The sequence below is a fragment of the Anas acuta genome, chromosome Z, assembly GCF_963932015.1.
Source record: "Anas acuta chromosome Z, bAnaAcu1.1, whole genome shotgun sequence".
NCBI classification, from domain to species: domain Eukaryota; kingdom Metazoa; phylum Chordata; class Aves; order Anseriformes; family Anatidae; genus Anas; species Anas acuta.
Genome location: NC_089017.1, coordinates 43,509,446 through 43,528,007, shown reverse-complemented (window position 1 = coordinate 43,528,007; position 18,562 = coordinate 43,509,446). Strand labels below are relative to the sequence as shown.

General features: G+C 40.1%; 1 protein-coding gene across 1 annotated transcript in view; it reads left to right on the top strand.

Moving 5' to 3' along the window:
* The first annotated feature begins 474 nt into the window (after positions 1–474).
* The window catches only part of SPTLC1 (serine palmitoyltransferase long chain base subunit 1), a 35,451-nt gene continuing 17,363 nt past the window's right edge, over positions 475–18,562 (top strand). The window contains exons 1-6 of the mRNA XM_068666459.1: positions 475–629; positions 1,680–1,787; positions 9,881–9,975; positions 10,856–10,949; positions 11,366–11,438; positions 17,389–17,521. Of these exons, the coding sequence (XP_068522560.1) occupies positions 564–629; positions 1,680–1,787; positions 9,881–9,975; positions 10,856–10,949; positions 11,366–11,438; positions 17,389–17,521 (569 nt within the window). The 5' untranslated portion in view covers positions 475–563. The remainder of the gene's footprint in view (positions 630–1,679; positions 1,788–9,880; positions 9,976–10,855; positions 10,950–11,365; positions 11,439–17,388; positions 17,522–18,562) is intronic.

The window sequence follows — 18,562 nt, the reverse complement described above, 5'->3', positions numbered from 1 at the left end:
TCACCTCCCTAGCCCTGCTGGCCACACTGTTTCTGATACAAGCCAGGATGCCGTTGGCCTTCTTGGCCACCTGAGCACACTGCTGGCTCATATTCAGCCGACTGTCCACCATCACTCCCAGGTCCTTCTCTGCCTGGCAGCTCTCCAACCACTCCTCTCCCAGCCTGTAGCTCTGCTTGGGGTTATTGCACCCCAGGTGCAGGACCCGGCACTTGGCCTTGTTGAACTTCATGCAGTTGACCTCAGCCCATCGGTGCAGCCTATCCAGATCCTCCTGCAGAGCCTTCCTACCCTCGAGCAGATCGACACATGCACCTAACTTGGTGTCATCTGCGAACTTACTGAGGGTGCACTCGATCCCCTCACCTGGATCATCGCTAAAGATATTACAGAGGGACCGACCCCAGCACCGAGCCCCGGGGGACGCCACCAGTGACCGCCCCTCTGGCCTTAACCCCGCCCCTCCCCTAAGCCCCGTCCCCGCGCCGCGCCGCGTCCCCGCCCCTCTGGCGGCGGTGTAGGGCGGCCGGGGCGGAAGCGGCCGGGTGGCGGCGGCGGCGGCCATGTCGGCGGCGGTGGGCGTGGGTCAGCAGTGGGTGCTGGTGGAGATGGTGCAGGCCTTCTACGAGGTGCGGGGCGGGGGGGGGCGCGGCGGGGGCTGCCCCGGCTGCGTGCGCGATCCGCGGTGGGCTCTGTTAAAAATAGATGTGGTATGTGTGTGTGTATATACGTGTGTATATATATATATATAGCCTATGAACTATATATAAATATTTATATATTTACGTATAGGGCTTGATTTCTGTGGCGTGGATGTGACACAGCCAGCGCTCCCTCCGTCTGTTTGGTTTCCTTCCGTTCATGGGCGCTGGGTGCGTCGTTTCGCTTTATTTGCAGGTCAGAGCCCACCTGAAATGGGAGCTTTTCCGCCAGAAATGGTCGGTGCTTGGGAGCTTCTCTGCTGGTTGGAGGTGGTGTGTGCTAACCTGTGTGCACTTTGAGTCTTATAAAAACAGTAGGCACCCACGGCGTGGACTGTGGCCTTGCTGAAATGGAGTGACCAAACCTGTCATGTAAACCAGGTGGCGAGTAGCGATGCTGTAACTCCACAGGGACTTTAAACGGGCTCTGCTGCTAGAGACAGGGGACCTGCCTCCTTCCCAGCATCCGAAGAAGCTAACTCTAAAATGGGTGCTGTTGGCCCTGTTAGGTCTCCTTGAATACAGCAGTAGCTGTTGCTACTGGTAGGCTTTGAGTTATAAGAACCTAGGGTTGGAGTTGGCATGTGGAGATGAAACAGCTCTCAGGAACTGTCCATTGTGAAAATTTTCTGCTCTCACAAACGCTGGTGCAGCCCTGAGGGGGAGTATCTGCAGTGCCTTTGCTCTCAGCGTTCGGTTGATGTGCATGTGGGGAACTGGGACTGCTTATCAGTTTAGACTGTGCCATTAAAGAGTAATGGTAGAGAGTAAGTCCATTTGTGCTGGAGTTAACAGCTACATTTAGTAGTTGTGAAGCAGTACGCTTTCATAGAAACGTAAGTTTTAGTGAAAATACGTTCTCAGCTGATGATCAGCTTCGATTTTCTAAGACTGTAAGTGGTGGAGTATAAATTGGCAAAATGTGAAACTGATTCAAACAGAACTCTGTTTAGACTTATTTTTGTGCTTTATTTTCAGGCTCCTGCTTACCATCTTATTTTGGAAGGAATTCTAATTCTGTGGATAATCAGACTTATTTTCTCCAAGACATATAAACTTCAAGAGCGATCTGATCTAACACCTAAGGTATGGCAGAAAAATGTTTTGCTTTAGAGAAACAGTTGATGGCTACTGATGCATTTGGCTGTGAACCACTCAGCTGCAAAATCATAAATAATCCAAGTTTTCCTTAGGATTTCAAAGGATAAGCTTACTTTTGAGCAATAAATTGCTTAAAAACTTCAGTTCTTGCCTTTAAAATAAGCATCAGGTTTGATAATCTAAGAAATACTAAAAATCAAACAAAACAGATTGATGTGACCGTGGAAAGACTGATGAGCTAGGAAAAGGTGGCATTATCTCTACTCTATGGATGGCTTTGTTTTAGAAATGGACACTGTCTTAAAACACTATAAGAGTACAATGATTAGTAAAATAGTCTGTACGTGTGGCATTTGCAAGTCATAACTCTTTAGAGTTGACAGTGTTAAGTGAGTTCCAGAGAACGTTGTAGTTTAATGGCGATTAATTCCTTTACAATATATTTTTCTCAAAGAAAAACAGTTCTTTGTATAGGCAGGAATTTCTTCCTGACTTGGAGGTGGAGTTGATCAGGAGTGAGAGGAATTTGTTGTGGAGATATCCCTGGACTAGTTTGTCCAAGGCATGGTCTGTAGTTGATCTTGCTGGTTATATTCAAAGAATGACTGGATGAGCTCTGTGAATGTGAAAACACTGAGGTGGGTAAGGACTCGTTTGTTTTTCTCAGTTAAAGATGCATTATGGCAATGTATCGCAGTGTTAAAACCAGCTTGTAAATGTGAGGGTTGGTCTTAATGGTCTTAAGTCCTGTATAACCAGCAAGCTTAGACTGGTATTCTTCATGAGCAGTACAAATTATGGAAATTCCCTAGTGGTAGAGAATAAGGTTTATGAAACTGATTCTTGGGTGTTTTTCCTCCTCACTGCTGTCTGTATCATGTGCTTGCAGGGGTTTTGATCTTACTCTTCCTAAGGATATATGTTACATGTGGGCTTTGAAGAGTAGTGTCCTTCAGGATCGAGTGAACAGGATACAAGGACTGTAGACGAGCAAAATTGCAGAAAGTGTCTGCTTTGTGGGAGTATTCATTAAGCTTAGAGTATTCTGAGGAACACTTCAGCGTGTAGTTATAAGAAATATTGGAAGTGAGAAATGAATTGAGCAGGAGTCAAGAAAGGCCAGGTCAGTTCTGTGCATGGGAGGACTTGCACTGATTCTCTTCGTTGGCTTTATGTGTTAAGACTAAAGGGTGAGTATGAAGGGGAGTCCAGCATGGTCGAGTATTGAGTGCTCAGATCACGCAGGAAGACTTGCTGCAACTTTAAAGTAGTTTCTGATCATCCATTCAGGAGCAGTGATAGTTCATTCGGTAGAGTTTTCCTGCATTAAATGGTTTTCATCTTTGGTATTTTAGAGGGTAACTTTTTTTGGAAGATTCATTCTCCCTTCAATTTATGTTGGAAGAGGCTCTTTGCTCCTCTTGTACAATCGGTGATGTGAAAAAGCTGAAACACATCTTCTCTTTAACAGTGTAGGAATTACACATGGGTACTTGTTATTAATCAGTTGCAGGTCATACCCTTCATTCACTGACAGGCCATTTTGCTGAAGCTGAGGTGTTAAGAAAGTGCTGAGATAGATCTGGAACAGCGGTATGCGGTGGGGAAAAACTATGCTGTATCTTTTTAAATGGGAGCAGTGAGCAACTGGGAGAAGGCGCATTGCAGTTTGCTGTAACTTCATGGGAGCAGGGATTGAGGAGGGGGTCAGAGGGGGCAAACGCTTTGAAATGGCTCATACTTAGTAACTCCTGCTTTTGAAGGACGAAAGGAATGATGGTCACTGGCAAGACAACAGGTAGCAGGTTTTCTGAAGAACAGAGGAAACATAAGCTCTTGTTGTGGTGCTTCTCATGAGATTCATACAAACTTTCCTGATCTTGAGAGGTAGAAAGGAATGTAAATGCTAGGGAAAAAAACAAACAAAACACTAAAATCATCAAAAATTGCAGTGTACTTATGCTGGATACATTACTTCAAAATTGCAACACATTTAAGCCTAGAAGAAAACTTGCAGTCTTCAGAGCTGCATTACAGCAAAGGGTTTGACTTGATGTTAGAGATTAACACTTCTGGTTTTTTCTTACCTGTATCTGGTATTTCCTGGGCAACCTGCACAGGGTGTGTCTGCTTAAGCAAGAGATTGGACCAGGTGACTTCCAGAGGTCCCTTTCAGTCTTAACCCTTCTGTGAGTTTCATGGCAAAAAGAATAGTATAGGGCAGTGCTTTTTGGTCTGATGGTAAGTTCAGGTTGTATAATGTAGCTGTGAAAATAGCTCTTATTTTAAGCAGGGGAATATCTGGGAGAAGGAAGAAAAAAACAACAATCTTTAATCTTCACTAAAAATCCTCATATAGTTGGCATTGCTTTGTTCCATACAGTGTGGGATGAGCAGGTTTCTGTGTGTGTTGCACTACATGCAGTAACATGCCAGCTGCACAGCGAGGCAAGTGCTGATTTGTCCTCTGGTTTGATTAATGCAGCAGTGTCCAGCCTCTGCCACACCAGGTAGAATGGCTCGGCTGTTTGGGTGCAGGCACTGGAGATAACCTGAGCTCTACTGTGTGAGCTGAGCTACCTACATGTCAGCCAGTTATGTAATGATTCTTGGTGCTTTGCTGTGGCTTACTGCTGGGGATGCTGCCAGAGGAGAGCTGGTTCCACATAATAAATATTACCAAAGAATACCACTATTATGCAGCTATCTAGCATGATCTGTCAGGACCAGTCTGTCCTGGGGAACCAGAAGTAGATGTATTTTGCAACCTAGTGAACTTAGGAGTCATGCTTCTAAAACAGTGAAGAAATCCATCCAAAGGTGTCTTCTGGGTTTAGGCAGGTGTGTAGCAATAATACTCTGAAACCTAGTAAAGGAATCAGCTTTCAGACTGACTGTCTGCCAACCTTTCACAACAGTGCTTGCAGGTATTCCTATTGGTTCTATACAACAGTAATAAAACTCATGAATCATCAACTAGAGAGCTGGAGAAATTCTCTGACTGTAACTTCTAGATAATTTGGGATCTCAGGAGGTACAAATAAATAAATCTATAGCCAGACAGGGTGCTGGACATACAGATTCTTGTGGGCTTTTCATCCAAAATAAAATATATAGAAAAACAGCAAAGTGCCATTGAGTGACTGCAGTAGGCTGAAGGAGACTGCATTCCATCATTTAGCTACCAGCTTGCTTGCCAGCCAACAGCCATTTGTACAAAAAGAAGAAGCCCTCCACATGCTTTTTGCTCTACAGTAAACGATACCGAGCTTCTCAGTCTACTAAGTTCTACTTATGTTCTACCAAGAGCCACATCTTCTACTTGTGTATGTGAGGAATAGCCTTTTTTTCTCTAGTTAAAGAACTTTCATTACAGCAGTAGCATGAGAACAGTTTTATTAGAACAGTATTAGTCAGGAGACTGGAAAGCTTCTTTCAGAGAAGAATGTTGGATGCATGGCTGGGAAATACTGTAGGCTGTAAAAGCTGTGTCTTGAACATAGAGAGTTCAGGAATTGACCGGGTGGTGTTGAATAAAGAAGAGCAGATGCAGCAGCTTCTGGTAAAGGTTTCCAGTTCTTTTTACCTACAGAGAGAATCTTGGCTAAAGGCATTTACTAATTTATTGTGTGATTCTGCAAATACCAACAAAATCAAGAATTATTTGAGGGCTGGTATGATTGCAAATAAGAAAATTATTAATTTTTGCATGTTGACACAGATACATGAATTACGCTGTTTCAAAACATCTTCATGAAGACAGCTCTCTACTAGCACAAGTAATTCCAAAAAATAACTTGTTTAAATATAATATGGGTTGGATGTGTTTACACCGAAGTATTTCTCTTACGCAAGATATCTGGTGTTTAAAAGTAAAAACCCACCAACACCGCCACCAAATGAACCCAAAACATTTTATATGTATGTATATCTAATATTTAAATGTTTATATAAATATTATATAATTGTTTATTTTATATAGTATAAAATATAAACATGTTTATATTTCCTCATACAATATTCATAAAAAATTATTTTAGCATGTAAAAAGAAAAGAGGAAGAGCTGAGAGGTGAGTTCACTAATGTTACAGCCAAAGAGAGGAGAAATTTAAAACTTTTTTTTTCATCAATTGAGTGTTTTCACGTACAATGAACTGAAGAGAAATAAGTGAAATAAGTGTATATTGAGGATGTTACAGTGTGAATTACAATTTGGTTTCTCCATATGCTTGAAAATAAATGTTTATATTGATCCAAAATTTAGTGTGAATTTAGAAGGTACAAGATATAAGTTCTGAATGTGGGGTCACTGTATGAAAGCCTCATTTGGCTGCCTTTTTGGTCAAAAGGCAATGGTCATGATTCGTGGAAAGGCTGGTGTACTGAGATAGGTGGTGAATGGAAGAAGGAAGAGGCATGGACTGGCCTATCTGCAGCATGGATCCCTTTTTTATGTTGAAACCGGTACTCGTTTCAGTCACAGACATCTCCAATCTCCCACCATAATAAAAGAACTTTTACCACAGAAACTGTTGGTAAACTTACACCTGTACTAAGTATATGTGAAAACAGAAGACATGAGATACGAAGATGCAGATGTTTGTTCCTATGTCTATCAGAAAGCAAAATGATATAATGCAATGGGTGAGGAGAATGAATGGGAGATGGAATTAGCGAAGTGCTGTTGTGGAGAATGAGGATTAGTCTTCTCTTGTGTATGTATATCCAAGGGCCCTAACAGAACTCAAGATTAGGTTGCTAAGATGCCGCCCATCATGGTTGAGAAGTTGTGGCAGTGTGATAAAGCTACCACTGACTGGAAGAGGGGAAACATAACCCCCATTTTTAATAAGGGAAAAAAAAAGACCCAGAGAACTGCAGGCCAGTCAGTCTCACCTCTGTGCTTGGCAAGATCATGGAGCAGATCCTCCTGGAAACTAGGCTAAGGCACATGGAAAATAAGGAGGCAACTGGTGACAGCCAACATGGCTTCACTAAGGGCAGGTCGTGCCTGACAAATCTGGTGGCCTTCTACTATGGGGTTACAGCATGTGTGGGTGGGGGAAGAGCAACTGACATCATCTACCTGGACTTGTGCAAAGCATTTGATACTGTCCCTCATGAAATCCTTGCCTCTAAACTGGTGAGATGTGGATTTGATGGATGGACCACTCAGTGGGTAAGGAATTATCTGGGTGGTCACACCCAAAGAGTTGTGGCTCAATGTCCAGGTGGAGATCAGTGATGAGTGGTGTTTGTAGGGGTTAGTACTGGGGCCGGCGCTGTTTAATGTCTTTGTTGGTGACCTGGGCAGTAGGATCGAGTGCACCCTCAGCACATTTGCTGATGACATCGAGCTGCGTGGTGTGGCCAACATGCTGGAGGGAAAGGATGCCATCCAGAGGGACCTGGACAGGCTTAAGAGGTGGGTCTGTGCAAACCTCATGAGGTTCAACAAGGCCAAGTGCTAGGTCCTGCATATGGGCTGGGGCAATCCCAAGCATGCTGGGTGATGAGAGGATTGAAAGCAGTTCTGAGTAGGAACTGAGGATGTTGGTGGATGAAAAACTGAACATGAGGCAACAGTGTAAGAATACAAAAGGTCGTAAGAAACATAAGAAGGTCATGGACCTATTAGAATGAGTCCAGAGGAGGGCCATGAAGATAATCAAAGGGCTGGAGCACCTCTCCTATGACAACAGGCTGAAGGAGTTGGGGTTGTTCAGCCTGGGGCAGGGAAGGCTGTGGGCAGACCTTGTAGCGGCCTTCCAGTACTTGAAGGGGGCCTACAGGAGAGCTGGGGAGGGACTCCTTGTCAGGGAGTGTGGTGACAGTAACAGTTTTAATGTCATATAGTCAACATTGCTTTGTTTCATGCAGTGTGGTTTTGCAGTAGCATCAGCAAGTCTATGTTGGGACTACTTTGTTGTGGCCTTCACCTTAGTTTTATACCCATGTTGCTTTTGCTAGTTTTCACGCTGGATCATTTTCTGAAGGATGCTATTCTCCTCTTTCAAGACTGCCTCTACTAACCAAAGGAGCAGGAAGGTATTTATGTCTGGGAGAGGAATGTACTGTACCAGCTATGGGCTTACAGCGCTGTGGGTCGGTACATCTAGTGTTAAATTACATTTTGGATTTTTTAATAGCAATATGGTATAGAGATTCATGTTACTATGTTTTGATCCAAGATCAGAATGCCAATCTCTGTTTCGGATCAGCAGAGCTTAGTGTACAGATTTAGGATTGTTGTTTCACTCAGAAGTTAACCTTAATTTAGGTACTACTTTTCCACCATTTTGGTGCTATGATACATGTTAATCTTTATAGGGTATATCTTCTGGTAATCTTCTACCAAAGGGTTCTAAAGGTATTTGCTGAATCTTGTTGAGTGTGAGGTTTACGATGAGCTACAAAATAGTTGTCAGTAGTATCGATGGACAGTTTGGTTTATTAATCGTCTGTCTCTGCTGCTTTGTTGTTTGGATTTTTTTAGTTGAAGCATTAAATCTGGTGTTTGACGTGTGTGAATGGCACTAGTACAAGGCAGATGAGTAAACCCAAGATTAATGCTTAGCTCTTTCCTTAATATATGAAGCAGCATTTGAGTAGATGTACAGGAACTGTGTGTGGGGCTCCGGTGATCTCTCCTGCAGTCACTAAAGAAATGGAGTGCTTTTTCTGATATGTGTACCCACATCAAAATAATGAATAGATTTAACTGTGTCACATGTGTTAATGGCATTTTACTTCCTTTAAAGCATGTGCCTCATGGGTAAAATTCCAGTAAGAAATCTAACGTGAAAAGGTAAAATAAAAAGGTATTTAAACGACATCTGCTAAATGTTAGAAATATGGGTTACTATGCTCATATAAAAAAAGGTATCTATTCTGAAATACAGGGCCATTGAAATTTCCATTTGTGCTTTGCAGTAGACCTTTGTAGGTCTTGTGGGTTATTCATTTATATTCTAGAAGTAACTATAAACAAGATTATGCATTATTAATGTCTAGAAGCCAAGTTACTCATTTAGTAAAAAGAAAGTGATGAAAATACAGGAGAGTAAACATAAACTGTTTCATATAGTTTCCTTTTGATTTTTACTGTCTTAATTTTTTCTTTTACTTTGAAGACTTGGAAATGTGTATTTGATAAAGAATTAAAATCGAGAATAATACTATTGAGTTGTTCTTTTAAGAATCAATTACAGCTCTCATATTTTAGGTATTACCATAAGTAGCCTTAAATGTACTGCGTTTTGAAATAATGGAAATGTAGCACTGTTGTAGTCAAAATTAATTTAACAGGTATGGTACCTGCTGTTATACTAGTAAATAATCCTCTTGAAAAGTTCTGCTTTGTTGGTACAAAGAACAGTTTTGGTGTTATGGCTTAATAGTTATAGATTTGACCAATTATTCTAATGCAGTTGTCATTCTGGTCCAGAGCATGTCCTTCAGAAGGTCATTTAACTGAGACTTTCCGTGTTGCTTAAAGCACTTTGAAAATGAGTGTGCATTGGGTATTCTTCCATGGTTAGGTGGGGGATATGCGGTTTAGCAGTTGCTGCCATTTCTTGATCATTTGGCAGTTTATATTATCTATTGTGTCCTGCTTATGTTTGTATTATTTTGCTTAGCATCTTAATGCCACAGTTGCTTAAACAGCTCAGTTGAAGACTTGAGAATGTGAAGCGAGGCAATTGATATTCAATTATTATATAATTTGTGTTCAGTTACCCACTAGAGGCAGACTTGCATAAATAATAGATTGAGAGAAATAGTATTGATTAAAATATGGCAAAGACATCAAGTTAGTATCTGCTCTTTTTACTATGATATCGTGAGATCTTTTTTTATGTACAGACACAATTGGGGTATCTTTCTTTACGTGCCTTTCTCCTTGAAGAATTCAGAGACTCATAGTTGAACACACTAATACCAATCTCAACTGTCTCAGGAAGCTGATATGCAGAATATGTCATTTCTCATATAAACAGTTGATAGTGCTTATTAGAGTACAATGACTTTTCTAATGGAAATCCTTTTTAAGTAATACTTTTTTCTCGTTCTTCAGGAAAAAGAAGAGTTGATTGAAGAATGGCAGCCAGAGCCGCTTGTTCCACCTGTACCGAAAGATCACCCAGCTCTTAACTACAATGTTGTTTCAGGGTAAGTCTAATCAAAATAAATTTTTCCTCATATCAACTTGATGTCCATATTGTTAAGCATATATCTAACAAAGAATTTCTATATTCCCAGAAGCTTATATAAATTACTTTTTAGATGACAGAACAGAATTTACCACCAAAGAGGTGGTCTTACTTTTGTGATCTTACCAAGATTATTTTATTAAAAAAAAGTCTTTCTTATTTTGAGTGTTTTAATGTAAGATTTTGTTTTATTTTTGTTTTTAATATTGAGGGGATACTTTTATCTTAATCTTCATTCTGGGTCTGTATTTTTTGTAGTATTGTATTTTTCCCAAATATTAATGTTTACCAACTTTTGATTAAGCAGTGCAGAGGGAAGTAAGCAATTACAAAACACTTAAAAAGAAGCTGTGGCTAGGTACTTGGCACTTCATGCAAAGTTGTTTTTAATGTGGTAGATTTGGACAAACAGAAGTGGGGGGTGCTTGACAGCAAAGATGTTTTGAGAGCACTGTCACATGGGACAGTGTTCAATGCTTTGCACAGATAGATGATGTCAGTTGCTCTTCCCTTATCCACCAATGCTGTAATCCCATGGGAGGAGGCCACCAGATTTGTCAGGCATGATCTGCCCTTGGTGAAGCCATGTTGGCTGTCACCAGTCACCTCCTTATTTTCCATGTGCCTAAGCATAATTCCCAGGAGGATACTGAATTTGTTAATATTGGTAGTATTAACATGCCTTGAAACTGAACTTCGACTCATTGGTTGGTAAAGAAATGGAAAGAGGGAATCTTGAAAATGCAGACTGTCTTTTATTATAGGAAAAAACAAAACATCTACTGTTTGTAAATGCCGAATGTTCATTCATAAGAATATGTCTCTAATTTATTTCTCAGTCCTCCCACCCATAAAATCACCGTTAATGGCAAAGAATGTATAAACTTTGCATCGTTCAATTTTCTCGGACTTCTGGATAATGAGAAAGTTAAGGTGAGTTCTTTCAGTTACCATATATTGTGTGACTGTTCCTATTGTGTGTTACCTTGAAACTAAGAATTACTTCAGAAAGCACAAGCTTTGTCAAGGAAATATGCTGCTGAAGTAGCAAGGAAAATAAATAGCACAAAATTATAAGATTTATTAAGTTTGCCTGTTTACTAAAATTTTACCTGTGCACGCACTTATGGCTAACCAATTTTCAAGTTAGAGTATCTACTGATTGAGGACATTAGATTGAATAGATACAATGAATGTCACTTTTACCACTTGTTCAATACAGAAGTCAGTACATTATTAAACTTCCTGTAAAGCTGGTCATGTTGCATGATGACTTTGCAGTGTGAACTGTATAGAATTAGTCAGCTTTTGTAGGAATGTATGTTTCACATAATTCTTCTGTGTTAAAGAGTGCAGCCCAAGCATCTCTGAAGAAGTATGGAGTTGGTACTTGTGGACCTAGAGGATTCTATGGTACTTTTGGTCAGTATTTTTTTCTTAATCTACCTTTAATAGTTTTCATACTGATGTAAGTTCACTAAAGCAGTCCTGTATGTAAGAAGCAAATTATTACTGTGTAGAACAATTACGTTTTCACACAGTTTTTACTGTAACTGGTAAGGATTAGTAGCACTTATTGTTGGTAGTTTTGCATTTTACTCATTTTATAAATTTTCTTATTCTTTCTTACTTTCTAATGCTGGTGTTGGAGGAGAGTTACAAAGTTAAATATTGTCTGTTTTAACTTAGGTTGCCACAGTAGACAGTGAAAATAAATAAATCAGAAATTTATCAAGCATGGTGAATTTCAGTGTAGTTTACAAATACGTTTTTAAGTAGACCGCAAGAGGGCAGTCCGATATCTGTTTTCTTTTCTCATTTTTCATTAGTTAAGTGTATCTAGTGCTGTAGTAAGAATGAAGTTTTCCTTTACTCGTGATTTTAATGTTGTAATTGAGAGTTTTTATGATGTGAGAGGGTGTTACTGAGTGTTTTCTTAATTCTTGGTAAGAAGAAGCAAGTTGTTAAATATCAGCCTCTGGAAATAGTTCTTTACGGGCATTTGTATTACGAAATACCGTGTGGAAGCCAAAGAGTAATAAATGAATAACTGTGCAGTTGCAGGCTGAAAACATCAGCCTTATTGTCTTGTGAACTTTTTTGTCTCTTCCCAGAGGTGATGGAATTGACAGTGTTTGTACTCAAATGACTTTGTAGGGTTGGCTTCCTTTAGCCTTGAGTTGAATTCATGACTGACTTGCACTGTTTCATTAATCAAGCTAGACCTTTAATTGATCATGTAGTTGCTGTACCTGTTTTGATTTGTTATATGTTTATATATCAGAACAAAGTTGAGTCTTTGACAGCAATCTTACAGACTGTTCAGCATTCTAGATCTGTAATTCGTTTCTAAAGAAGGTGATAGTAGCCTGTTAATTATCAGTGATCTTTTATGAAGCTAGAATACCTTAGTAACCACAGCGAAGCATTGATCTGTTGGAATTCATATAAGGTTTCAAAAACACTGAAAAGCTCAAGGAAATTCGTGGGCTAATGTTTCTGCACTTTTGAGTTCAGGTTAATATCAAGAGTTGTGAAGTTTTTAATTTAGTGCTTCTTTGTAGTAAGTTTTCAGAATAGACTAGTTAAAAGTTGATTTTCTTGGTTAATTGAGAGATTGTTTGGCTTTTTTCCTGCCTTCTTTATAGCTGTAATACTAAGATCCAAGCTGTACACCATTAGTGTTTACCTGAATTACTGGTCATTAGCTTCTGTATTTTTTTGATAAATGCCCCATTTACAAAACAGGGCATGTAATCCATGGTATTGCTGCATGACATCACTAGTAAAGAAATGATGTTACATTGCATTACCTTTTCTGTGAAAGAAAAGGTCAGAATTGGCTTCAAAATTGAGACAAGGCTGCTATTCTTCTTGGATCCCCAAATGGCTTCCCATTTCTTCTTGAGTTTAAACATTCTAAGTATTGTAGGCTTTTGAATTTCTGATTGCAATGTTTCTTGCTTGAGTACTGTTGTGTGCCTCAGGATATTCTGTGTGCTTTGCTGTTGGTGAATGAGTTATGTTGTGTCCAGAACGACATAGCTTACTCTTATTGCTACAGTGATTATTAATTGTGCTCACTCAGAATTATCTCCTTCTTGGGGTTGGTATTTCTTATCAGTGTTAGAGACCTCTTCATTCTCTCTGTCTGTTTGCAGGGATTTTATACATTTAATGAGTCCCTATTAAAAATTGCTGTTTTGTGCTGCATATACGAAAAATGCAGCCATGCCTTTATCTTGTGATAACCTTGGAGTGTTAGTATATTCATACAGGACTGAACCTGCATGGTGATATTCTGTTCAGACAGGTGAGATACAAGTGTGTGAGGGGTGGTGGTGTGTTCTGTTTTTTTTTGTTTTTTTTTTAAGGCTCTTGTTGATTGCCTGGCAGCCATAATCTCAGCACCGTTCAGAACTGGGAAGATCAGGAAAGGCCACCAGATAAAATAAATAAAAGGAGATGTGGGTTTTGGATCTCAGTGCTTCTGCTCTTGACTTGCATGTGAGCACATGCTAGATACTAAACTGGTCCTTCACAGCATTTTTTGACTGTAGTAGCTTTTTTAAAGTTTCATAAGTATGCAGAAAGATGTTCCAGCCATAGCTTTGTCTCTACAGATATAATCTAGGTAGTGTTTGCAAATTTTACTTAATGTAGGTTAATCCAAGTGATGTAAATGAAGTAATTGCGATGAAGAATGGAGGGTCAAGTAATACTCTGTTTTTATCATAGTAGAATGTTAGTAAAATGTTAACTAATAGAGCTGTAAGCTTGATGATGTATCAACTTTGTGTATGGTATATCTTGCTCTGACTCATGGTTCTTGCTTTCTATAAACTTAAATGTTCTGCCCTTGGCAAAATTTACTAGGCTTGTAAATTTTTCTTTCCTTAACGTGAACCTGATTGTATTCACTATCTGATTATTGCTGACAGTACTTCTTTTGCCCACTGTTTTTACTAAGCTTTCCCTCAGTGTAATGTTTGCTCTTGCTGAGTAAAGCTCAATGAAAAGCTTGCAAGTCTTCATTTTTATCTGTGGTGGCCTCTTCGTCTCTTTCAATTTATTGGTTAGAGAAAGTGGGTGGTCTTTTATGCTCAAGGAAAACATTTTTCCCTGTTGGATATCAACAGCTGGGCACTCAGTGTAATAGTTCAGTCCTTGTTTCCCCTTAATCTTCATTTTTGACTGGTGAGGCTTCAAAAAAAAAAAACGTTTTGGGATGAATGTTGTTTATATCATGTTTTATTTGCAACAAGGCCAGCCTCCTTTTTCAATGCTTGTTGGCCAGAAGAATCACAGAATTGAAGGGGTTGGAAGATCATTGGGTCCAGTCGAAAGATCATCGGGTCCAACCCCCCTGCCAAAGCAGGTTCCTTAGAGCAGGCTGCCCAGGTAGGCGTCCAGATGGGCCTTGAATATCTCCAGAGAAAGAGACTCCACAAACTCCCTGGGCAGCCTGTCCCAGTGCTCCATCACCCTCACTGTGAAGAAGCTTTTTCGCATGTCGGTGTGGAACTTCCTGTGCGCCATCTCATGGCCATTGCCCCTTGTCCTGTCCCCACAAACCACTGAAAAGAGGCTGGCCAAATCCCTCTGTCTCCTGCACCTCAGGTATTTATACACATTGAGGAGATCCCCTCTCAGTCTTCTTTTCTCCAGGCTGAACAGACCCATGTCTCTCAGCCTTTCTTCATAGGGAAGATGCTCCAGGCCCCGTATCATCTTTGTGGCCCTCCGCTGGACTCTTTCCAGGAGATCCCTGTCTTTTTTGTACTGAGGAGCCCAGAACTGGACACAGCACCCCAGGTGTGTCGTCAGTGAAGATGTTGAACAAGACCGGACCCAGCACTAACCGCTGGGGAACAGCACTAGTCACAGGTCTCCAGCCAGACTCTGTGCCGCTGATTACTACCCTCTGAGCTTGGCCAGTCAGTGAGTTCTCAGCCCACCTTACTGTCCACTCCTCTATCCCACACTCTCAGCTTTGCTATCAGCATGTCATGGGAGACAGTATTGAAAGCCTTGCTAAAGTCAAGGTAGATGACATCCACTGCTCTCCCCTCATCTACCCAGCTGGTGATGCCATTGTAGAAGGCAATGAGGTTGGTCGAGCATGGCTTCAACTTGGGAATCCATGCTAACTACTCCTCATAACCTTCTTCTCTTCCAATTGCTTGGAGAGGGCATCCAGAACAAGCTGTTCTAACACCTTTCCAGGGACAGAGGTGAGACTGACTGGCCTGTAGTTTCCCGGATCCAAAAAATATTGTTCTGGAGTTGTTTTTCAGTACTTGAAACGAGGTTCCTCCATTCTGTTTTGCAGCCTTGCTGCAGATTGTTTCATTTGTTCTGAAGTCCATGTAAAAATACAGAAAAAGATGCAAAGATTCTGAAGAAAAGACTGCCTAAGATATCTGTCAAGAAAGTAGGTTAGACAACTGCACCACCCTCTGGGTGCAGACCCTTTCCCTAACCCCCAGCCTGACCCTCCCCTGTCCCAGCTCCATGCCGTTCCCTCCCCAGAGAGCAGAGCTCAGCGCCTGCCCCTCCTATCCCCCTCAGATCATTAAGTCCAAGTTAAGTTTTGAACACAGAGAGGCATAGGACATCAACCACCTTAGTAGGAAACCTGTTCCAGTGTTTGACCACCCTCATGGTAAAGAAATTTTTTCTGCTGTTCAGTCTGAACCTCTCCTGGTGCAGCTTTCTCCCGTTCCCACATGCTATGTCAGTGGTTCACAGGGATCAGAGGCCAGCACCTCCCTCTGCCCTTCCTCTCCTTGGGGAGTTGCAGAGAGCTATGAGGTCACCTCTTGGCCTCCTCTTCTCCAGACCGGACATCCCGAGTGTGTCCTTAGAGTCTCCTCACAGGACGTGCCTTCCAGCCCTTTTACCAGCTTTGTTGCCCTCATTTAGATGCTTTCAAGTATCTTAACATCTTTTTAAGTTGTAAAGCCCAGAACTGCACACAATATTCACAGTGAGGCCACACCGATGCTAAATATAGGAAGTGAATGAGCTCTTTCAGCCAGATGGCTATGTTGTGTTTAATTCACCCCAAAATGCAGTTTTGCCTGCCAGGACACACTACTGTCTCAAATTGAGCCTGCTGTTGACCAAGACCCCCAGATGTCTTTGAAGACATATTTTCTGCTTTTACTCTATGCATGTACAAATCAGGTGGATGTGCCATTTTGAGGAAAGGTTAGACTAGATATATTTCCTATAACAAAGTAAGTGTTGGTTTTTTTTTTGTTTTGTTTTTGTTTTTTTACAAAGCGCTTTCTTGCTATACCTTTGCTGTTAATATCTGGCCAGAAATGGCAATGTTGATATCTCCAATAGACTTTTAGGTTTGGTTAATTTTATTTTTTTATTTTTTTTATATTGGTCCATTTGAATTTATGTTCAATGAATTCTGAATAATTGCAAGAAGGTAACCTTTGGCAAAGGGTGATCTTTCATGTCACATCCTGAGGATCTCTATTTGTCCTTCAATTCTGTGTTATTTTTAGCTGATAAAGGATGTGATTCTTTGAATGACATTTGCTAGCAGAAGCGTGTAGTGACAAGAGTGTTGCACAATTAAAATAACTGTTTGCCCAGTATAGGTTATTTTGCTTAGGCACAATACTTAATGCACCTTTTAGATTCTGGCTGGTTCTGAAGCAACAATTCCCTGACTGTGTTGTATTGCTCTTAATCTCTTCATTTAGTGGTATTTTGTTGCAAACACAAATCATTTTGACCAAATTGGTTTGGGAAATGCATGTGTGTAGAGTTGTCAGTTTGTCTCAGGATGAGTAATCTCTGGCATGGAGATGGTGACCTTTTAAATAGGCTGAATTGCATTCAGGAGGTGGTATGTGATTGCAGCCTGACAAGAACAGTTTTCCGTTGTAATGATGGCTGTGCTATGTGCAGTGGAAATGTCGTCTTGGAAGAACTGACAGTCTGCCAAAAGGACCTCTTTAATTGCTATAAATTACATTGCTAAGTATTGTCTGATTGAAGTAATGTTGCTCCCTAGTTACAGGCCAGGAACCCTGCATCATTTACTTGTGGTCTAATCACAAGCAGATCTTAATTTCCACTGCATAAGAGTACAAGAGAAAGACATTACTTAAATATTTTTCTAATCTATGAAAGTTTCTGATTAATATTGGGTTACTTGTCAGTTTAAGTAAGGCTGTATTAATTGTAGCTTGTTTTTTAGGAGGCTATTGTTTTAACTCTCTTCCTAAAAATGAACAATTATTTAATTAATTAGGTTGCTCTTAGCAAGTTAGTCTTAGTTTAGTTAGTTTTCCTGATCTCAAGTCAGTTTAACTGCTTTCAACTTCATAATTTTTCTCTCAAACAGATGTGCACCTAGAATTAGAAGACCGACTAGCAAAATTCATGAGGACAGAGGAAGCTATTATATACTCATATGGTTTTGCAACAATTGCCAGTGCTATTCCTGCATATTCAAAAAGAGGGGACATAGTGTTTGTGTAAGTACTGCTTTCTCTTTGGAAAATTGCAGATTTAAGAATTTTCCTTTCAGTTTTTCTTTTATTATTGTAAGTCAAATTCATTTAATGGTTTATAAAACAATGCTGTTTTTTATCAATTATTTTAGTGTACAAATCTCAAATGTTCTTTCTTTGCAAAATATTCCATGACAAATAAGTTATCGTTTTTATCAAGGAAAAGCAGACCTGGACACTCAGCTTAACGCAAAAAAATCCCATCCAAACAAAGAAAGATGATGTACTTGTTTATGCAAGGACTAAGTCTGATATCTAGACTTTTTCCTAAGAAAATGGACTGTCATATTTGCTGTTCCCCTATTTACTGCTGGCTTTTTACACTGATAGTAAGGCAGTTGTTCTGCCATGCATATTTGCAGTGGATTGGTTGGTTAAAGATTGGTGTATATATTAATGTAACAAAAGAACATCTATACAGGGTCAAACCAAAGATTCAGCAGGCCCAGTATCCAGTCCCTAAAAGTAGCCAGTCATGATTTATATCTGAAAGAGTAAAGAAACAGGAGAAAGAATATAGCAATATTCAAAACTTTATGAACCAAAGAGAAGGATTTGGATTCAGAAGTAGCTGATGTTTTTTGTTTGTTTTTCCTATTCTTTTTGTACCTGTCTAAATCTGTAATAGTAAAAATACTCCTGTTACATGTAATTTCATGGTTTAAATTGAACTCTTTATGAATAACTGTATTTGAGTATAACACCTAGTAGTTTCAATTGATGCATTTGATTTTTAGGGAACAAGCAGACACTTCTGTACTGTTGATATACTTTTGGATTTGTCTGTAATTCTTCTTAAGTCGCTTCTCTTTTGAAGCGTAAGGTTTGTAGCCTATATGCCTTCTTTTATACCACTTCAGTTATCCTTTATTTTTGGTTTTCTGGGTCAGCTTTTTCTGAGATGAATGACCAGAATCAGATACTATTCAAAGTGTTGGTGTAAGCCTGTAGTTAAGTTATTTGTACTGTTTCAGCTTCTTAGTGAGAAAAGATCTTCTCACCTTA